At 33.8% G+C, this 24426-nt stretch overlaps 2 protein-coding genes across 2 annotated transcripts in view; one reads left to right on the top strand and one right to left on the bottom strand.

Annotated features, from left to right (window-relative positions):
* The window catches only part of LOC126883156 (methionine aminopeptidase 2), a 30396-nt gene extending 25700 nt beyond the window's left edge, over window positions 1–4696 (top strand). The window contains exon 6 of the mRNA XM_050648402.1: window positions 3749–4696. Coding sequence (XP_050504359.1) covers window positions 3749–4001 — 253 coding nt within the window. The 3' untranslated portion in view covers window positions 4002–4696. The remainder of the gene's footprint in view (window positions 1–3748) is intronic.
* Window positions 4697–11236: 6540 nt separating this feature from the next.
* Window positions 11237–24426, bottom strand: part of LOC114345565 (mutS protein homolog 5-like) — a 211409-nt gene continuing 198219 nt past the window's right edge. The window contains exons 11-13 of the mRNA XM_050649332.1: window positions 21938–22304; window positions 20206–20476; window positions 11237–11892 (exon numbers count right to left, since the gene is read on the bottom strand). Of these exons, the coding sequence (XP_050505289.1) occupies window positions 11657–11892; window positions 20206–20476; window positions 21938–22304 (874 nt within the window). The 3' untranslated portion in view covers window positions 11237–11656. The remainder of the gene's footprint in view (window positions 11893–20205; window positions 20477–21937; window positions 22305–24426) is intronic.

Here is a 24426-nt window from a genome sequence, read left to right as displayed (position 1 = left end):
ATTTCACTTTTTGGCATAAATTTAATTAATAATAACGTAAATTGTGTACAGTATTTTCAATAATTAAAGTAAATAAATTTTAAGTTCACTCAAATAAATAATCGATTACTGCCATCGACCACTTACATTCAATCTCGCTTAATTTGATTAATCGCGGCAGGTAAAGTAAAATTCTTCTTTCAGTACATTAAAGTGCTACTTTACTGCCGCAGATGAGGGCAAATGAGTACAATAATGAATAATTTTAGTGACGGTTGGCGATAAAATATTTTTATCGCCAACCGTCACTAAAGTCATTCATTATTGTACTCATTTGACACCATTTGCGGAAGTATAGTAACACTTTATTGTACTGAAAGAAGAATTTTACTTTACCTGCCGCGATTAACCATTTTAGCGAGATTAAATGTAAGTGGTCGATGGCAGTAATCGATTATTTATTTGAGTGAACTTAAAATTTATTTACTTTAATTATTGAAAATATTGTACACAATTTACGTTATTATTAATTAAATTTATGCCAAAAAGTGAAATTCTGTAGTATTTTGCAATTATATTGATATAAAATTAATGAAAATTTTACCGATTTAGTAATTATTCAATATTGATAATTATCTATCGATTAAAAATCGAAAGCGGCATGCAGAAGTCACCTGTCATCACGGTCATATTTAAAAAATTTAAATTGAAAATTGTATTTATTCTAATAAAAGTGTTAAAATTAATATCAAATTATAGTACAGTAGTGCTGCTTTGGAAATGGAAGAAATTACATGAACGCCACCTGAAATACGCAAGAAATCGTTAGAGGCAGTTTCAGAGCTTCTCCCAGCAAAATCCATCGAAAAATACAATAGGCAATATGACATATTTTAAGCATGGCGTGAACAAAATTGTATTACAAATTATAGTGAAAGTGTTTTACTAGTATATTTCTCTGAATTGCCTAAAGAATATTCTCCATCGACTATGTGGTCCTATTATTCAATGTTAAAGGCAACTTTGACCACAAATAAAGACATAGATATAAGCAATTATCGCTACGCTCGCTCGGCTCATAATATCAGACTCGTTCGATAAAGAGTCACTTTACTGACTTGGTACATAAGTAACTATTAAATATTTAATTACATAAGGATAACGTGTTCAAAATTACCTCCTAACACATTTATGCATGCCTAAAAACGATCATTGGATGAGCTACTTACTCTACGAAGCATTTGTAAATTAACACATCGAAATACACTTTGTATTCTATTTTTCATCTCATCCCTTGTTGGAGGTATTTTATAAACTTAATTATTAACGTAACCCCAAAAAAACCAGTCCAGTTTATTAAATTCTCGTGATTTGGGTGGCCACGCTACTGGTCGTCCATTGAAAAATGAAAATATCTCGAAAACTAATTTTATATGAATATAATTGCAAAATACTACAGAATTTCACTTTTTGGCATAAAAATAATTAACAATAACGTAAATTGTGTACAATATTTTCAATAATTAAATTAAATAAATTTTAAGTTCACTCAAATAAATAATCGATTACTGCCATCGACCACTTACATTCAATCTCGGTTAATTTGATTAATCGCGGCAGGTAAAGTAAAATTCTTTTTTCAGTACAATCAAGTGTTACTTTACTGCCGCAAATGGCGTCAAATGAGTACAATAATGAATGACTTTAGTGATGGTTGGCGATAAAAATATTTTATCGCCAACCGTCACTAAAATTATTCATTATTGTACTCATTTGCCCTCATCTGCGGCAGTAAAGTAACACTTTATTGTACTGAAAGAAGAATTTTACTTTACCTGCCGCGATTAATCGAGACTGAATGTAAGTGGTCGATGACGGTAATCGATTATCTATTTGAGTTAACTTACAATTTACTTACTTTAATTATTAAAAATATTGTACAAAATTTACGACATTGTTGATTAAATTTATGTCAAAAAGTAAAATTCTGCACTATTTTGTAATTATTTTCATATACAATAAATCAAAACTTAACTGATTTAGTAATTATTCTAAAAATCGACAGGGGCCATCTTGCAAAAGTTATCTGTCATCACTGTCATGAAATTATTATGACGTTTAAAATTTAAAAAGTTCTTAAAATGTAAAATTCAAGTATGTAAGTGTTAAAACCATTATCAAAGTATGTTTGCGATAAAATTTTGTAGGCACCATGTGAGTAAAGAATCTTTATCGAACTCGTCTATTATTCTCCTCGCTCGCTAGGCTCGCTCTGCTCATAATATCAGACCCGTTCGATAAAGAGTAACTTTACTGACTTGGTACATAAATAACTATTATTAAAAGTAGCTTCTAATTTTTTCAAACATGTTTTTTTTGCAAAATGTATTACTGATAAATTATTTTTTGTTCTTTAGTTGTTACATTGTTACATTTACATACAAAAGTAGTGTTTAATTATCTTCACAAAATGTTGTATTTTGTGTATGTGTGTTTTTTTGTAAAATTTATTACTAATGTTTTTTCTTTATAATTACATATACATAAAAAAGTAGTTTTTAATTGTTTCAAAAATGTTGCATGTTGTGGTTGTGTTTTTTTTCTAAAATTTATTACTAATAAATTGTTTGTATTTCTTTATTTGCTACATTGTTGCATTGATTACCGGATTGATAATCAGTAATCGTCAATTGTCAATTCAGTCATGGCTTACTTAAAATTTAGATAAATTTAGACACCTACAATAATTTGCTCTGAAAAATGAAAATATCTCGAAAACTAATAAATTTGGACATAGGGAATGTTGTATAAAAATTAAAGTACGGTAATGTTACTTTTCAATAATGATATAAAATACAGGGTATTCCATTTAACATTACTGAGAAAATAATGTACTTGCGTTTTGACTCATCCTATATTTGATATAAAGAAAATTAGCAATGTCAATAATTCTTGAAAATTTTGACAATAAATAAAAAAATATGGCATTAATAAACCATTGCTGTTGTGCTTATTTTTATTTATACAGGGAGTTGAACTTGTTACGATTTTCATACAAAATTGGTTATAACTTTGTAAATACCCTGTATAACATAACAAACCTTTATATTTTTGTGATGCATAAGTTACCAGGATTTCGAATATAAAATAAAATATAGGGTGTTCCATTTAAAAAAAACATAAGTTTGGTCTGCCACTGTGTTATCGAACACCCTGTAACATTCTAATTAATTTTGTAATGTGAAGCTCAAAGGTGGCTAAAATTTTTGTTATTAACTTTTATTGCTATCTATTACTATAGCGGATCTATTGAGCTTTACCCCACTAATCAATCACCCTGTGTTCGTAATATGTATAGTAAACAATGGCGGTACAGAACCCAATTTGTGAAATATGTTAGTATGTGGAAATTACTCTATAATTAAATAAAATATTATAAAAACGAGCCTGACCGCCATTAAAAAGAACAAAAAAATACACTTTCTTCAAATAAACTTTTTTTCCCGTGCTTAGATTTTGTGTCACATTGTAACTACTAAAAATCGATTATCTATAACAAGAAATCGAACTTGACTGACTTAGCAACATTTACCGCGCCTATGAGTATAATAATTATTGTTTTTGATAGTATAATGTCACTGTCATACTGGGGACGCACTGTTGCCGCACTGTTGAAAGTTCGCAGAACTTTTGAAAAACAAAAATATTGATGACGCGCTACTGTTGCCTCTTAAACGAATAACCCTATAATATAGTGTTTATTTTTTAGATTGCAGTCTTCAAAATCTCTTCTAAACATCATAAACAAGAACTTCGGTACACTGGCTTTCTGTAAAAGGTGGTTGGACCGTGCTGGAGCAACGAAATACCAAATGGCCTTAAAGGATTTGTGTGACAAGAACATCGTTGATGACTACCCTCCATTGTGTGACATCAAGGGCTGCTACACCGCTCAGTTTGAGCACACAATCATGTTGAGACCGACCTGCAAAGAAGTTGTCTCCAGGGGGGATGATTATTAGGAAGTTACCAAGAAAATTTTTTATCGATTGAAAATTATTGATGTCAGTTGTAAATTACAAATTTGGTAAATACACTCGCGATCATGAAAAGGGGGTCACTCGATGAATTATTCAAGTTAGATGTCTCGAATTTTTTAAACCTGTTGTCCGATTTGAGTGATTTTTTTAGTATGTTATAGCCTTATTCTTTAACAATATCGCCATAATAATATTGTTGCTAGACAGGTAAATTGTCATTGTATACCGGGTGTAACAATCATACTGTGTTTATTCCTCAAAGTTCGAAACACCCCGTGGAATGTTTTAGCATAGATAAAATATTGAAATTAAAACTCGATTGTAGCCTTAGGCTTTCTTAACATTTTCTTTTTTGATTTATTTGTTTATGTTGGATAATAAAAAAGTTAGGTACCTTAACAACGAACCATGTTCTTCATCAATACAGGGTGTTTCTAAATAAGTGCGACAAACTTTAAGGGGCAATTCTGCATGAAAAAATAATGACCGTTTGCTTTATAAACGTATGACCGCAAATTCTTTAGTTTCGAGATACGGGATGTTGAATTTTTTCTTACAAACTGACGATTTATTTATTGCTCTAAAACCGGTTGAGATATGCAAATTAATTTTGGTAGATGTTAAGAGGTAGTTATGGCCCATTTTGTGACATACTAATAAGAATTTTATATTCACCATTGGCGTGCATACGGGATGTATCTAAAATGTTTATACCCGTATGCACGCCAATGGTGAATATATACTTATTAATTGTATGTCAAAAAATGCACAATAACTGCCTCTTAAAATTTACCAAATTTCATTTGCATATCTCTATTGGTTTTGGAGCAATAAATAAATCGTCAGTTTGTAAGAAAAATTTCAACATCCCGTATCTCGGAAACTAAGCACTTCAGGACATATGTTTATAAAGCAAACTGTCATTATTTTTTCATACAGAATTACCCCTTAACGTGTGTCGCACTTAATTAGAAACACCCTGTATTGATGAAGAACATGGCCAGTTATTAACGTGATTAACTTTTTTATTATCCAACGTAAACAAATAAATCAACAAATAAAATGTTAAGAAAGCCTAAGGCTACAATTGAGTTTTAATTCCAATATTTTATCAATGCTAAAACATTCCACAGAGTGTTACGAACTTTTAGGAATAAACACAGTATGATTGTTACACCCGGTATACAATGACAATTTACCGGTCTAGCAACAATATTATTATAGCGATATTGCTAAAGAATAAGGCTATAACATACTAAAAAAATCACTCAAATCGGACAACAGGTTTAGAAAATTCGAGACATCTAACTTGAATAACTCATCGAGTGACCCGCTTTTTATGATCGTGAGTGTATTTTTGTTGTTTTTACTTGATACAGATGTTGATAATTATTGTCTACAAGGATTTTTATTTTGATTTGTTATAAGTGGTTTCCGTGAATTAACTAATTTTGTTATGTGTTGACATGGACATTGGAAATAATAAAGATTGCCATAAAAAAGCGGTATTTTTTATTAAAAACACATAATTTCCTGTGCATTATACGCTCTGAGCTTCGCTGGTGTCGCACCTAGCGGTTACTAATTCAACTTTAACCGGTAATTTTTAAATTTATTATTTAATTGTTATCGCTTAATATTTACAACGCTAAAAAGTAATTAAATTGTAATAGATTTTTTTAAGATTTTGCTAATCATTTTGCCGTTCTATTGATGAAATATTAATTTCTTACTTCGGATACTTTCACAATTATCATGTAGATGGCGCCAAGATTAATTTATAATTACATATTACAGAACATTAAAAAACGCAAATTCAGTATTTAAAATGTAAGTATATTTAAGGTACAAATATAAACCACAGCTTTGATCAACTAATATTTTTTATAATTAATGTTTTTAATTTTAATTTAAAATTAATCACTTTGACATTTATGTCAAATTTCCGGTAAACGTTTACAGACTTGTCACTACTGGCGCTCACGAATTTATAAATATCCCTTCTACGTACGAGCTCACAGCGTATACGAGGATAAATTGAGATACAACTAGCCTTTGATAGATGGCGTTACTTGATACCGAATTGCTCTCGGTTTTGACATTTGCCATTCATGACGGCGACTTTCAAAATTTTAAGCCAAAAGAACTATTAGTTTGGTTTTTACAGCTGTCAAAAGCAAACAACTTTTATGTTTTCGAAAAAATGAAAAAAATCTAGTATTGTTTGGTGATTATACTCTGGGCCAATTAGCAAAATACAAGGAAAAGTTATTTACCAGCAATTTTATTGCTGGAATCGAATCTTATTATTGTATGTATTAATAATATAGGTATGCAAAGTCCGCAGATAGTGTGCTACTTTTTTATAAACAAAATGGCGCCCGAAAATCGTGTTTTTTCAATTTTTGCTTTATAACTCCAAAGATTTTAACTTTACACCAAAAATACCCAAATAAAAATCCACCGCAATTAAATTCTGCATAGAGACGTGTTTTTTCCGATTCACTTCAACGAAAACTTTCCCCGGAAAAAGCGGGTTTTTCCAACAAAATTTTTAATTTTCAACTAAAATTTTAGATAAGTAATTGTTAATCAATAATTAAATAACTTGGTAGTGTAAACGACCTTTTCATATAGATTATAATTCCAGAAGTCGATGGAAATTGAATGAACAGCTTAGCAACAATTGAATTTTTAATTAAAAATTTACAGTCGCTATAATAACGACAATAATTAGGATGCATAAGAATAACTATGATTTTTTCATAAAAAGAGACTATACCTATCTAATATACTTGACAGAATTGAAATTGGACTATTTAAGCGGCCTCAGGAATATTTTAAAATTATAAACAATTTTTTGGCTTATAAACAAATAGAATATCTCGGGAAATATTAAACTAAATTAAATAGTGAAAACGGTATTCGAAAAGCAGCGGCAGGACGCTTCTTTTAAAAGAAAAAACGTTTAATTACGACGAGTGATTCATGAGATACAACCGGTGAAAGTTGACCGGAATTTACGGCAAAGATATAAACAATAGGATCATAATTTTCAAACCATCACCTTTTTATTTTTGTCCTCTTTCTCCACACCAATTTTCATATCCTTAAAATACTCATAACATATATTATTATAATAAACACTATCGATAATACGTGTGAAAATTGCCAAAAATAGCTAAATTCCAATCAAAAATTAGGTTGGAGAAAATGTAACCCTCAAAGTTCAAAATCGGTATACGTTAAAAAAATGCATTTTCTCGGCTTCCCATGGAGCAATTTCCTTCATTCTTTTTTTGTTCCCTAATAACTCGAGTAGAGCCATCGAACTAACTCATTATTAAATGTCAAACTTGCTTTTGTTTTGTTATAATAGATTAATTTATTTATAAGAACAGAAAACTACATATTCTTTCCAGTTGTAGGCTTTTTTTAGATAAACTTACTACAAGTGTACCTTTTAAAGGTAAAAACATAAATATTCTCATTTGAAAGCTGTCTAATTATTTAAACAATTTTTATTTAAACAAATTAAAATTTTGTGTTATAATAAATAAATTAATTTATTATAACAAAACAAAAGCAAGTCTGACATTTAGTTCGATGGCTCTACTCGAGTTACTTGGGAACAAAAAAAGAATGAAGGAAATTGCTTCATGGGAAGCCGAGAAAATGCATTTTTTTAACGTATACCGATTTTGAACTTTGAGGGTTACATTTTCTCCAACCTAATTTTTGATTGGAATTTTGCTATTTTTGGCAATTTTCACACGTATTATCGATAGTTTTTATTATAATAATATATGTTATGAGTATTTTAAGGATATGAAAATTGGTGTGGAGAAAGAGGACAAAAATAAAAAGGTGACGGTTTAAAAATTATGATCCTATTGTTTATATCTTTGCCGTAAATTCCGGTCAACTTTCACCGGTTGTATCTCAGGAACCACTCGTCGTAATTAAACGTTTTTTCTTTTAAAAGAAGCGTCCTGCCGCTGTTTTTCGAATACCGTTTTCACAATTTAATTTAGTTTAATATTTCCCGAGATATTCTATTTGTTTATAAGCCAAAAAATTGTTTATAATTTTAAAATATTCCTGAGGCCGCTTAAATAGTCCAATTTCAATTTTGTAAAGTACATTAGATAGATATAGTATCTTTTTATGAAAAAATCATAATTATTCTTATGCATCATAATTATTGTCGTTATTATAGCGAGCGTAAATTTTTAATTAACAATTCAATTGTTGCTAAACTGTTCATTCAATTTCTATCGGATTCTGGAATTATAATCTATACAAAAAGGGCTTTTACATTACCAAGTTATTTAATTATTGATTAACAATTACTTATCTAAAAGTTTAGTTGAAAATTAAAGATTTTGTTGGAAAAATCCGCTTTTTCCGGGGAAAGTTTTCGTCGAAGTAAATCGGAAAAAACACGTCTCTATGCAGAATTTAATTGCGGTGAATTTTTATTTGAGTATTTTTGGTGTAAAGTTAAAATCTTTGGAGTTATAGAGCAAAAATTGAAAAAAACACGATTTTCGGGCGCCATTTTGTTTATAAAAAAAGTAGCACACTATCTGCGGACTTTGCATACCTATATTATTAATATATACAATCATCAGATTCGATTCCAGCAATAAAATTGCTGGTAAATAACTTTTCCCAAAAATGGCCTATTCTCCGATAATCAGCCCAGACTATTAAGTTCCTCCACAAAAAGGGGAAAACGAATGTGCAAATCAAAGCCGACCTGCACGATGTATATGGTGAGGCTGCACCTTCGTTAGCAACATAAAAATTTTGGAAAGCTAAATTTGTTAGTGGTCGTAGGAGTGGTTTTGATGATGAGCGTCCCGGGAGGCCAAATGAAGTCACCATGCCGGAAATGATCAACAAAGTCCATGACATGATCGCCGAATGGCAGATCGTCGAATCAAGCTCCGCGAGTTAGTAGGGGCTCTTAAACATTCCTACGAACGCGTACACAACAACACAACATCATTTGGACATGAAAAAGCTATTCGCGCGATGGGTGCCGCGTTTGCTGATAATCAACCAAATGAGAAAACGTGTGACCACTTCGAAGACGCATTTGGCGATTATACGGCGCGATCCGAAGTATTTTTTCGCCGATTTATCACCGTTGATGAAACCTGGGTGCATTATTATACACCGGAAACCAAAGTACAGTGCAAACGCGGCGAAGGCCCGCCGAAGAAGGCAAAAAGTGCACATTCGGCCGGCAAAGTGATGGCAACTGTTTTCTGAGGTGCGAAGGGCATCATCCACATCGACTACTTGGAAAAAGGAAAAACAATCAATGGCAAATACCTATTATGCAGCATTATGGGATCGATTCAATGCCGAATTGCAAAAAAAAACAAGGTTTGGCAAGCAAAAAAGTGCTCTTTCACCAAGACAACGCACCAGCTCACCGATCGACCGTCGCCATGGCAAAATTACACGAATTGTGCTATCTTGCCGCCAGCGACTTTTTCCTGTTTCCAAAACTAAAAAATAGCTCGGAGGACGTCGTTTCGCTACAAACGATGAAGTCGTCACTGAAACTTCCCTCTATTTTGAAGACCTCGAGCAAAAGTACTATTCAGATGGGATAAAATAAATTGGAACCTCGTCTTACTAACGCCCGTATTTATAGTCGAGTCTCGAAACTGACCTTGAATAAAATTTGGGTTTAGTTAATCAACTATTTCTAATGGGAATAAGCCACAATTTTATCAAAAAAATTATTTTATTAACGTTTCGAAGCCCAAATCGGGTTTCGTTGTCAAAATACAAAATACTACTAAAATAAACAAAAATGTTGTTGCTAAGTAAAAAAATTCTTCTAATAATTTATTTAATCTGACTCATTTATATTGGCAATTCAGACGTATATTATACATTTTAAAGTAGAAGACTTTAAAATGATATCGCCAATATTTATGAGTTGCGTTCCTGGGACGATTTTACTAAAAGATAGTTCATTCGATTACATGAAATCAATCCCAACTCAAGAATATCCGTCACAAAAAAATCATAGCATGTGATCTGTCTTTAAAAAGACAACCAAATGCAACGATGACGGTAAAATTCCCGCGTTAGAGATTCCATAGTAAATCACGAAGGAAAACCAGGAAAAAACCTCGTGATACTATTCCGACATCGTAAGTATTATTGGTAACATCGTAACTCTATATGTTCATTATCCTCGGTAGAATGCAGTAGGATGTGGTTACCCATACTGAAAGAGGAAGTCAATAGAAAGAAAATACCACGATTAGTAAGTCAATAACATATCGAGTACAAATTTTATATTTTAGTATTACTTATTGTATATCTATGTATTATTAATATTATTTATAATTCAAACATATTAAAGTCAGAATTTGGTATTAGTTTTTTGAAGGTAAATTAAATGAAAGACGATGTCGGGATAGTATCACGAGGTTTTTTCCTGGTTTTCCCTCGTGATTTACTATGGAATCTCTAACGCGAGAATTTTACCGTCATCGTTGCATTTGGTTGTCTTTTTAAAGACAGATCACATGCTATGATTTTTTTGTGACGGATATTCTTGAGTTGGGATTGATTTAATGTAATCGAATGAACTACCTTTTAGTAAAGTCGTCCCAGGAACGCAACTCATAAATATTGGCGATATCATTTTAAAGTCTTCTACTTTAAAATGTATAATATACGTCTGAATTGCCAATATAAATGAGTCAGATTAAATAAATTATTAGAAGAATTTTTTTTACTTAGCAACAACATTTTTGTTTATTTTAGTAGTATTTTGTATTTTGACAACGAAACCCAATTTGGGCTTTGAAACGTTAATAAAATCATTTTTTTGATAAAATTGTGGCGTATTCCCATTAGAAATAGTTGATTATAAAAATGCCACAAGGAAATAGCTTCAGAACAACATTGGGTTTAGTTTACACACAAATTTTATTCAAGGTCGGACTTGAGACACGACTAAAATACGGGCATAAGGGTATTGGACGAAAAGGGGACTATGTTATGAAATAAATCGATTTCATTCCGAAAAACTTGTTTTTTCTATGAAAGCCTAGTTTTATATCAATCCGCCCTCGTAGCTCCTAACAGGATTAAAAAGTTTTCTATATCATTTATTTCAAACTTTGTTGTCTAAAAGGACGCGGGTGAATTCTGTCAAATAATAGTGAAAAAAAAAATCGTTTTTACGTAAGGTATGCATTTATTTTCCAATTAGTTTCTTTAGTGTAGTACAATTTGTTAAATGTTTCATCAAGGATAGGATTGTGACTCTAGAAAGTCTTAATACATTAGTCTTGTGCTTCGTGCGTTTTATGCCCAGGTATACCTACTTGTGTTTATGATAGGCAGCACTCACTTGTCCAATTTGTTTCATTTAATGTTTTTTTATATATATATTGTTGGGATATCTGGTAATGGTGCAGAGCTTGTTATACTTAGTTTGAAACAGTGTAACATTTGAAACTAATATAAAAACTAATTTGAAAGTTCAAACAATATCAATTTGAAATTTTCTCTTATATATTTTCATGTTGTTTATTACATAACAGAAACAACATAACAACATATTTACACAAAACATAACAGAAACAAGTGAAAAATCATCGTAATAATTCATGTAGATTGATGTTCGTTATTTCAGAGCCCTCATCTGGCTCTGGAATATCCAAAATTTGCAACGTTGTCATATCAAACTTATTTCGAGCCAGTAGTTGTGGCAGAGGAGCAAGAGGTTTGCTGTTAGATAAGCAATCAAAAATTTCTTTTGCTCTGTCAATTGTTTTTTTGTCTATACCAATTTCTTCTGCAACATCGAAGGCGTAGCTGTTGGAGATACCTGGAAAATATAATCATTTTAAAGTAATGATATACACTTTCAATGTCCTTTAAAGTTAAAATCTTTTTTTTTTGGTGAACATAGAGACAATAACCCTATTAACCCTCATAATAACATCGAACAGTCGCGCCGTTATAAAAAATCTAATGTTTTATTCTTTTCCGTGATAACTTGATGAAAAATTTTGCAACATAACTTTCCACTTGTAAGTACATCGAGGAAGATTGTAGTAATGGGTAGGTATTTTTTTATTTATTTTTTTTTGTGGAATTTATGGCTTTGGTGGGAACCAATTAGCTTAAAAATTGTTAGAAATAAATATTTTTAAAATAACAAGTAAATAAAAAAATTATGTTGTTCTGAAGCTATTTTCTTGTGGCATTTTTATAATCAAGTATATTCAAATGGGAAATAAGCCACAATTTTACCTAAAAATGATTTTTGTTATTGCTATTAAAAATGCCACAATTGTTAACATCTGTTTTATTAAAAAATGATTATCCCATATCGTTTATAAATAAGGAATTGTCAAGATTGGATCGAATGGAACAGAACAACTTAGAACGGGATCCTACAACATTCACAAGAAATAATACGAGGAAAATATCAATACCATATGTAAAAGGACTATCCAAGAAACTTAAAACAATAGGAAATAAATTCAGCATATCAACAACATTCAAAACAACAAACACATTGAGATCTATTATATCTAAAACTAAACCTAACAGTGAACAAGAAAGAACAAAGAATTGTATTTATAAAATACCTTGTGAATGCGAACAATTTTATATAGGTGAAACGTCAAGACCATTAGACGTTAGAGTAAATGAACATCAGTCTTATATAAAAAATAGAGAATTTGATAGATCTCAAATATGTCAACAAGCATGGGATAATGAACATAGAGTTCAGTGGAGAGATTCAAGTATAGTCCTAAAAGGAGCAGATAGTAAAAAGAGAAAAATCAAAGAAGCGGCTCTAATTATGCTAAATGAAACCAATTGTGTCGCAAATTCCTCGGTAGAATACAGTAGGATGTGGTTACCCATATTAAAGGAGGAAGTCAATAGAAAGAAAATACCACAATTAGTAAATCAGTAACATATCGAGTTAGTACATATTTAGTATTTTAGTATTATTTAAAATTTAAAATATCAAGTCAGAATTTGGTATTAGTTTTGAGAGTAAACTAAATGTAAACCCAAATACGTACGATGTCGGGATAGTATCACGAGGTTTTTCCTGGTTTTCCCTCGTGATTTACTATGGAATCTCTAACGCGAGAATTTCAGTGCCACCGTTGCATTTGGTTGTCTTTTTAAAGACAGATCACATATGCTATGATTTTTTGTGGCGGATATTCTTGAGTTGGGATTGATTTCATGTAATCGAATGAACTATCTTTTAGTAAAGTCGTCCCAGGAACGCAACTCATCAATATTGGCAATATCATTTTAAAGTCGTCTACTTTAAAATGTATAATACGTGTCTGAATTGCCGATATAAATGAGTCAGATTAAATAAATTATTAGAAGAATTTTTTACTAAGCAACAACATTTTTGTTTATTTAGTATTATTTTGTATTTTGACAACGACACCCGACTTGGGCGTCGAAACGTTAATAAAATCATTTTTAGGTAAAATTGTGGCTTATTTCCCATTTGAATATACTTGATTAAAAAAATTATAAAATAAAAATTTGTTTTAAATTCGTATTGTTAGAGTTAATCTAACGTGCGGCTGTTTACGTGACAGAAGAGAGCGCGACTGTTCCCGGGATAAACTAATGGATCGTATAAATATGTCCAAACGCTTTAAGATCCAAAAGCGTCTCTTCAAAAATTTGAATGGGTTTTTGATCTCTAATCTTATCGAAAGGTCTGCCAAAATTAATGAAACTTGCAAATATGTCACATGTTTTAATTTCTTTCTAGATCCACTCCTCACAAGATTTGAATGGGTTTTTGATGACTGAAATTGATAAAAACATTTTATCTTTAATCTTTTTTATCCTGGTCCATACCCTTCAGAATTTGAATGAGTTTATATGACATCTAGTCTTATCGAAGGCTTGAAGATCTTAAATTTTGCTTGTCCTGACTTATTCCCTACAATTTTTGAATTACGATACGATAATCATAAGACTATAAGAAACGAAACACATTCAGTACCTAGTAAGAAGAATAAAAAATTATCACTGGGAACGTTTTTCGAAAGAAATGGAACATGATTTTTATGGTCTCCAAAAGGAAATATGGCGCTTTATAAGAGGTCAAAGAACGGAGGTAAAAGAACTAATAGAACCAAAACACATAGAAAAGGATAGATGGATTGACTATCTAAAAAAGCTCTATGCAGAGGAAGAACAAATGATGCTAGAACCGGAAACACCAGAAATTGCCACAAATGAAGATGTTAATATAAGTGCACAGGAAGTACGAAAAACACTCGAAAAGCTGAAGAACAGAAAAGATGCAGGTAAGGATGGAATACCAAACGAATTACTGAAATATTGTGGAGCAGCAATGACAGAATAATTAACTTATTTATTTATTTATCGTATGGCATAGATACAACAAGAACACATAATTTTAAAAAAAAGTATATAAAACACTACATGAAGTATCACAAACGAACATCTAATGTATTAATATACTGTAAAACATTTTCGGTCGCATTCCGGAACTCATCGAAAACTCCAGGGTATCGCCTTCGGGGGCATTCCTCAATAATGTGGCGGATGGTCTGCCGTTGCGCACCACAATCACACTCAGGAGTAAGGGCCTTTCCCCATCTATGCAAGCTGTCAGCACATCTACCGGTCCCTGTCCTTATTCTGTTCAGCGCCGTCCATGTATTGCGGGGCAGTTCAAAGCCTGGCGGTTTCTGATCGATACAGGCCATTTGGTGTGATTCCTGTGGTGAGTCGCTCTCCCATTGTCTTCTCCAAGCGTTGGTGAGGTCGAAATGTTCCTGATGTAGGGAGGTGGCCCTTAACAATGGGGGATATCTGGAGCGCAGTCTTTTCATTTCGATATCAAGCTTATCATGGTGGATGGGTAGTTGATGGTTAGCCTCGATTTTTCGATATTCTCTGAGAAGAGAATGACTTCTTCTTAGTTTAGGCGGTGGAATGTGACTCAGAATGGGAAGCCAATAGTTCGGTGTTGGTCGAATTGTACCTGAGATCATTCGCATTGTCTGGTTTAATTGGGTGTCAATGATCTTCGTGTGTTTGCTATTGAGCCATACCGGCGAAGCATATTCAGCCGCCGAGTATACGAGTCCGAGAGCGGATGATCTGAGTACGGAGGCTGAGGACCCCCATGTGGTGCCACATAGCTTTTGGATTATATTATTTCGCGTCTTCAGTTTTTCTGCCGTTCTTTGTAGGTGTTCCTTAAAACTTAAGGTTCTGTCAAGAGTCACTCCAAGATATTTTGGTGTTGAGTTATGAGCGAGTAGTCTGTTTTCAAAGTGAACGGACAGTTTTTTGTTGGCTTGGGCATTATTAAGATGGAAACAGCACACTTCAGTTTTCGTTGCATTGGGCCGTAGCCTCCATTTGCGAAAATATTCACCCATAACAGCAAGGTCATCCGTCAGTATTGTCTCTGTAACATTCATGTTATTATGTCTTGCTGCAATGGCCCAATCGTCAGCGTACCCAAATTTCTGCGAAGTTGTCCTAGGTAGGTCCGCGATGTATAAATTAAAGAGTAAGGGTGCCAAAACAGATCCCTGTGGCAGTCCATTGCTGAGCTTCATTTGGACACTTCTTAAGTTGCCCATTGTGACGTGAAAAGGTCTGTCGGTGAGCATGCTATCAATGAGTTTGGTTACCTTTTGGCACGGGATGGCACGGATCAGTTTGCAGATTAGTCCTTGTCTCCAGACGGTGTCGTATGCAGCTGATAGGTCAATGAAAGCAACGGATGTTTTTTGCTTTCTTTGAAAACCTGCTTCGATATGTGTTGTTAGGGATAGGATCTGATCTGTGCAGCTGCGGTTAGGTCTGAACCCTGCTTGCTCAATAGGTATCACCCCCAATATGGTGTTACTAATTCTGTTGTGGATTAAGCGTTCCAACAGTTTATAGACACAGCTCAGCAGTGCAATCGGTCGGTAGTTTTGGGGTTGATCATTTGCTTTTCCTGGTTTCAATATGGCTATAATGGAGGCCTTTTTAAGGAAATGGGGGATTTCTCCTGATTTTAATATATCTGTGTAGAAATCAGCCAGCCATTTCCTAGCATATTTGCCACAATGGAGTAAAAATTCTGGATGTATTTTATCGGAGCCGGGTGCCTTTCCAGATTTAATTTCTGATATTGCTGAGGTAATTTCTTCTGGAGTAAACTCGTCAGAGTATTCAGATGTAGGCGGGCATGCAGACTTTAATATTTTTAGGTCTTGTTTTACTTTGGTGGTGTGGTCACGATCTCTAGGTGCCCTTGAGTTTGCTACAATGTGGGAGGCCACTCTGTTGGGAACTATTGGTACTTTGTCTCTAGTTGAGTGTCTGCTACTACCAAGTTTTCTAAGTAAGGACCACGCTTTTCTGCTTGATTTACTAAAGTCTAGTTTTTCCACAGTTTCCATCCATTTTTGCCGTCTGGCTGCATCCAAACTGTGCAGCAGTTCGTCCGCAATTTCTCGGTCTTGGCTTTCGTTGTATTCTTGATACAATTTTTCGCATTTTTCATCCCATCCTGGGACATAATCTCTACGATATCCTCTGGGTATAGTTTTCTTCGCTGTAGATATAACTGCGCCAACAAACCTCATATAGTTTGTACGTGTTGGGGTTATCCATCCGAGACATTTGTCCAATCTCGCAGTAAAAGTCGCCCAGTCTGCTTTTTTAAAGTTCCACCTAGGTCGAGGGAAAGATGTTATTATTGGTATTTTGATGCCAACTTCTATTACAACTGGTCTATGTTGGCTATGTGGAAAATCTGGGAGCACTGTACGTGAAGCTGCCAGGGGTTGATTGTTTTCGTTTGTGGAGACAAAGGATAGGTCTGGGTTGTATTCTCGCCTCCAGGCTGCAGATCGAAAAGTTCCCCTATCTTTAGCGTCAAAGACTAAATACGTGCCAGCCCCTTCGCTCCAATTTATCAAAGCCTCGCCGTTTTGATCACTTTGTCTATACTTCCAGAGTTCGTGATGGCTGTTAAAATCTCCAACATACACTGAGGGGTGTGGGTGGGCGTGAATAACATGCGGAGGCCACAGTACTGCCGGTGGTTTATAAATATTGCTGACAGTAATTTCGCCAATTTGTATGGTAACCGTATGAATGTTATTTATGTCTGATGTAGAACATATGTGTGCATTTTCTATTTTGTTTCGTACATAGGTTGCTACTCCATAAGCTGGATGGTAAGTTGCACCCAGTAAATCGTAACCATGAATTCTTCCTCTAGCGAGAATTTGTTCCTCGTTTTCTAAATGGGTTTCCTGAATTGCGACTACGTCGATATTATTTTCAATGAGTACCTTTTGAAGGTACTCACATTTACTTCTACTAATACCTTCTATATTTAAATGGCATATTCGGACGCTTGGTCCGAGTCGTTTTGTTGCTTGGTCCTGAGAAGGTCCCTTTAAGTTGTTGGTTGGAGGCATATCTTATTATTTTAATTATTTTAATGTGTTCCTTGCCAGGAGATCTAGAGATTCTAGATTGTCTGGCTGCCTATTGTGCTAGTTCATTTAGCATTACCCAATAATTAACTTTTAACTATTTATAATGGGAAATAAGCCACAATATTATTAAAAAATGATTTTTATTAACGTTTCGACGCCCAAATCGGGTGCCGTTGTCAAAATACAAAAAACTACTAACATAAACAAAAATGTTGTTGCTTAGTAAAAAAATTCTTCTAATAATTTATTTAATTTGACCCATTTATATCGGCAATTCAGATACATATGATACATTTTAAAGTAGAAGACTTTAAAATGATATTGCCAATATTTATGAGTAAAAATGCCACAAGAAAATAGCTTCAGAACAACATTAAGAACAATTAACAACATTAATTAACAAAATCATAAAACACAATAAAATACCGGAAGAATGGAGAACGAGCGAACTAATTCTACTATTCAAAAAAGGAGATAAAAAGCAGCCAGAAAACTACAGAGGTATCAACTTGTTAAATACTACCCTAAAACTTACAACTAAAATCTTACAAGACGTAATGAATCAGAGGATAAGTTTAGCAGATGAACAACAGGGTTTTCGTACTGGAAGATCGTGTACAGATGCAATATTCGTCATAAAGCAAATTACTGAGAAATCACTAGAGTATAATAGAGCAGCATTTCTATGTCTGATTGACTTAAAGAAAGCATTTGACAGAGTAAGACTCAAAGATGTAATCCATCTTCTGTATAATAGATATCATGTCCCTCTAGATATCATAAAAACTATTGAGAACATCTACCAAAACAACAAAATGGAAGTCAGAATAGATGGACAACTTACAGAACCTATAGATATAGGCAGCGGAATAAGACAGGGAGACTCATTGAGTCCTATGCTTTTCAATTAATCATGGATGAAATCATCAAAAACGTCAACAAAGGAAGAGGATATAGAATGGGAAACACAGAAGTAAAAATACTCTGCTACGCAGACGACGCAATATTGATAGCCCAAGATGAAGATAGTCTGCAAAGATTAGTCCACAGATTTAACATAACAGCAAAAGAATTCAATATGACAATTTCATCTCAGAAAACCAAAACAATAGTAATCAGTAAAGAACCAATCAGATGCAAAATAGAAATTGATGGTATCAGTACTGAACAAGTAATGGAAGTAAAATACCTTGGAATTACATTGTCAAGTTACGGAGACCTAGACAAAGATCTAGATATCATAAAAACTATTGAGAACATCTACCAAAACAACAAAATGGAAGTCAGAATAGATGGACAACTTACAGAAACTATAGATATAGGCAGCGGAATAAGACAGGGAGACTCATTGAGTCCTATGCTTTTCAATTTAATCATAGATGAAATCATCAAAAACGTCAACAAAGGAAGAGGATATAGAATGGGAAACACAGAAGTAAAAATACTCTGCTACGCAGACGACGCAATATTGATAGCCCAAGATGAAGATAGTCTGCAAAGTTTAGTCCACAGATTTAACATAACAGCAAAAGAATTCAATATGACAATTTCATCTCAGAAAACCAAAACAATAGTAATCAGTAAAGAACCAATCAGATGCAAAATAGAAATTGATGGTATCAGTACTGAACAAGTAATGGAAGTAAAATACCTTGGAATTACATTGTCAAGTTACGGAGACCTAGACAAAGAAGTGAGAAATCAAGTACAAAAAGCAAATAGATTGGCAGGATGCCTTAATAACACTATATGGCGAAACCGACATATTAACACTGAGATGAAGTCAAGAATTTATAAAGCCAGTGTAAGACCAATAATGACATATGCATCAGAAAAAAGACCCGATACAGCCACAACACAAAGACTACTGGAAACGGCAGAGATGAGAGTACTGAGAAGAATTACAGGAAATACACTGAGAGATCGAAAGAGGAGCGAAGATATTAGAAGACAATGTAACGTACAGTGTATAAACGAATGGACACTAAATAGAAGGGGGAATGGAACAACCACATAACCAGAATGGGGGAGACACGTGTGGTCAAAATAGCACGAGATAAATCACCAATCGGCAGAAGAAGTATCGGCCGACCGCGCAAAAGATGGAGTGACAACCTTCCACAGAGGTATCAATCCGCCAATGTACAAGCAGAATTGCTTATAAAGAGGAAGAAGAAGAAAAATTCTTGAATTAGCTTTTGATGTCTTACTTGTCGAAAGCCGTTAGAAGTCAATAGAGCATGCTAATGTGTTCCGTAAACTCTGAATTTTTTTGATCTATTCTAGACCTACCCAGTACAAAATTTGAATGAGCTTTTAGTGTTTAATAACGGTTTAATGTTGTCAAAAGACTTTCAAAGTCAAGCCTGTATCATAAATATTTTCATCCATAACCATACCGTTCAAAATTTGAATGAGTTTATGACATCTAGTCTTATCGAAAGTTTAAAGATCTTAAATTTGTTCTTGTTTGCCTTGAAAACGCCTACGCATCACAGAATTGGACATTCAATGAGGTAAAATTTTTTCCTCTGAACACCTAATGCGCAGGCGATCTCACTCTGGGCAAGTTCAGGATGCGTTCGGGGCATACTGCGCGAATACGGCTGATAGTGGAGTTCCAACAGTATTAACTTATGTCAAAAGAAAATACTAACCTTCAGAGATTTTATATAAAAAATACAGCACTCCACTTTCTTTGGTGTGCTCCATCTTCTGGTATTGAACCAATGGCGAGTCTGGAAGACGTTTGTGGATTTGCTGGAAGTGCGTAGAGACTAGTACATGTGGACAAGCATCTCCTCGATCCAGAAAATGTTCTAATGCTCCCTGAAGAAGACAAATACCCTCTGTTTCGCTGGTGCCTTTACCGAACTCGTCTATTAAAACCAGCGAGGAAGCTGCAGGATCCGTGAGTGTATTATTCATCTATAAATGTATTTAAAATTATACAGGGTGTCCCAAAAGCAGCGGAACGGTCGAATATTCGCTAAATAACATCGGATCGAAAAACTAAAAAATACGTGTTTAATAATTTTCAAAAAGCTATCGAATGATATCAAACACGACCCTTCACTCCACACCCTGTGAAGATGAGGCGGGGAGTAACTTTAAAATTTTAAATGGAAACCCCCAATTTTTATTGAAGAAGTAACTTTTATTCGAGACATTTTTTCGAATTGTGAATAGATGACGCTAACATCTGAAAAAACGATTTATCTTGATACCATGGGTAAATTATAGAAACGGGTAAATTATAAATATTTCGAGAAATACAATTCCAAATGAAAAACCAAAAAAATACGTATTTAATATTTTTCAAAAACCTATCGAATAAAAACAAACATGACTTTCCACCCCACCCCTGGAGGTGGGGTGGGGGGTAACTTTAAAATCTTAAATAGGAACCCATATTTTTATTGCAGATTTAGATTCCCCATGAAAAAATAAGTAACATTTATTCGAAATATTTTTTAGAATTGTTGATAGATGGCGCCATAATCGGAAAGTACGATTTATTAGCGCCATCTATCAACAATTCTAAAAAATGTTTCGAATAAATGTTACTTATTCTTTCATGAGCAATACAAAACTGCAACAATAAATGTGGGTTCCTATTTAAGATTTTGGAGTGGAGGGGTCGTGTTTGGTGTCATTCGATAGGTTTTTGAAAAGTACTAAATACGTGTTTTTTGGTTTTTCATTTGGAAGTATATTTCTCGAGATATTAGGCCGTTTTTATAATTTACCTATGGTATCACAATAAATTGTTTTTTCCGATTATAGCGCCATTCATTCACAACTCGAAAAAATCTCTCGAATAGAAGTTGCTTACTTTTACGTAAGGAATCCAAATCTGCAATAAAAACTGGGGCAATGGGGCAAAAACAGCAATTTAAGATTTTAAAGTTATCCTCCACCCCACCTCCAGGGGGTGGAGTGATGGGTCGCGTTTGATGTCATTCGATAAATTTTTGGAATATATTGAAGACGTATTTTTCAGTTTTAAAATCAGAAATACAAAAATATTGAACATAATTAATGTAAAGCATGCTATAACTGACGATATATAAATATATAAACAAAACAACTAAGATGGTTTGGCCACGTACAACGTATGTAAGACGACAGATTACCCAAGCAAGTACTACGATGAGCACCAAAAAAACGGCGGAAAAGCTGAATTTACAGGGAAATTAGAGAAGGCTTGAACGAGGATATGTGTTATGGCGATTGGGAATCTGAAGACATCGTAGAATGCTATGAATCGATTAATATGTATATTTTTCAGTTTTTCGATCCGATGTTCATTTTGCGAAATATTCGACCGTTCCGCTACTTAAAGGACACCCTAGTAGTTGAGTATAGATAATTATATAAAGAGTTTACCTGAGTTACATCGATCATAAACGAAGACAATCGAACTACTGCAGACTCCATAGCTAGAACCCTCGAATGTATCGTATCTAAAAGGTTAATATCAGCTCTTGAACACGGCACGTATGAGCCGACATGAGCTAAATACACCACCAGACAAATCTGTTTCAAGTAGACGCTTTTACCGCTGCCGTTTGGTCCGGTTATGATTTTGATGTGGCTGTTATTCGCTCCAGAGTAAAAATCGTTAGGCTGGAATTGGTCCAACATGTGTTCCAGTAATGGATGGCGACATTCGTCCAGTTGAAAGTAGTTATTGGTGTTCAGAAATGGTCTGATGTACATCTTGCATGAAGCTGTTATCGCTATGGCTATTAAGCTACAATTATAAGTTCAATATACAAGCTATGCGAAGAGAGAATACAAGACACACAGTTTGGATTCATGAAAGGCGTAGGTACGAGGTCCGAGGAGAGATGCACTGTTTAGTCTACAGGTATTATTCGAAAGATGCAGAGATATGACTTGCGATATTTACACCTGCTGTGTGGACTACCAAAAAGCATTTGATACAGTTCAACACCGAAAAATGATGGATGTTCTAACAAAAGCCCAAATGGATTATTAAGACCGGCGTATAATACAAAATTTATACTGGAACCAATCAGCCACAATAAGAACAAATCTTGGAGATGAAGCGACGGAAGCGATCCAGATTCTGCGAGGCGTTAGACAAGAATGTATACTTTCATCTATATTATTTAACCTATGTATATTCAGAGGAAATATTTAGTGAAGCTTTGGAAATTTGCGAATTTGGAATTTGCGATTGAAACGGAATATAGAGGGCAGGTCGAATGCAGGAAAATGGCCGATATAAATGGTATAAACAAACTTTCAAATTGAGGAACAGAACAATACCGATTTGATTTAAAATATTTTAATGTACTCATAATTCTGAAATTTACTAAAATTTTTTAAAAAGTGACCAAATTCCATTAAAGTCAACAATTTTCTGGTTTGTTTATACAACTTATAGTGGTTCAAATTTATTCCACCAGAGGTCAGATACTTTGTTTTTCATCGCGAATACTCCTAAATGAAGAACGTCTAAACAACATCCGCTATGCAGACGACACCGTTATTTTTGAAGACAGTTTGAACAGTTTACAGCAACTCATAAACAAAGTAAATGAAGTAAGTGAAAGATTTGGACTACAAGTAAACATAGCAAAAACTAAATTTATGGTCATCAGCAAAAATAAAATTAGAGACGTCCAACTGCTTATCAAGAATACCTACACCAGTGGACCGAGTAAAACAGTATACCTATCTTGGAACAATAGTAAACGAAAAATGGGATCACTCACAAGAACTAAAATGGAGAAGGCTAGGAGTGCATTCAACAACAAAGCCAAACTCTTTAAAAGCCATAACCTTAATCTGGCCACAGAATAAATGACCACACAGAAGCGAATCTGACTGTCATTTCAATTGATTTTGTTGGGACCGAAATATTTGACCTTGTGCACCAGTTACAGAATAGAACTTGATGTTCTAAGGAATAGACCATTCCAAATTAGGTAATATTTTTGACAAGTAGTTATTAATTAGATATGAAATATAAAATTTAACTATAAACAACTGTCACGTCAGTCGCAAAAATGAGGTTGCACCAGTTACGTGACGCATGAGCATGACAATTATGTTACCGTTTTCGGCAGGAGTTTCGCTTCTGTATGGTTATTTATTCTGTGATCTGGCGATAAAAGGCTCCTATGTTATTGGGGCTGCAAGTTCGGAAAAGCGACACCTGGTTTCATAGCTCAGCAACATTTTTAGCACTTTTAATTATATTGGCCAATTATATTAGTCCTGGTTGCTGGATACTTGTCAAGGCCATATCCCAAAAAAATTATAAGAAGAAAAAAGAGGTTATGTTTTAAAATGTATAGGGGAGACCGGGAGACGTTGAACACGAGGAGACAATGGACGCATTCATGTTTCCCGCTCTATTAGTAGCACGTGAATTAGTTCCTTCCTTATATGGCGCATTAGCCGTTACATTGTTGACTGTATGCCGATCGACCTTGCGAAATTGGAGAAATTTGTGAAAAAATAATATCTGTTTTCGGTAAGGCTGTATGACACTATACATTTTCTTGTATCATTTCTAATATCGTTTCTGATATGTCAAAAAAATGCATAGTGTCATACACAGATACAAGAAACAATATCAGAAACGATACAAGAATTTGTGTCAGGCACAGATTATTGTACAAGAACTGCGCCAATTTCTGCGCAAAGAGCAAAAACGTAAAACCTGCTGGTAAAACATCTAAAATGTCATAATTACTTACTCATAATGGCGGCTGAAATGAAAATGGGATAATGTATTGATGAATTTATTTGTGTTTTTGTAGGTATTATTTATAAATCTTTTATTGATACTTAATATACCGTTTGGTATGGACTACTGTTCTACTAATAACCATATATTT

This window comes from Diabrotica virgifera, chromosome 4 (genome assembly GCF_917563875.1).
Source record: "Diabrotica virgifera virgifera chromosome 4, PGI_DIABVI_V3a".
Taxonomy (NCBI): Eukaryota; Metazoa; Arthropoda; class Insecta; order Coleoptera; family Chrysomelidae; genus Diabrotica; species Diabrotica virgifera.
This window is presented reverse-complemented; position numbering and strand designations above follow the sequence as displayed.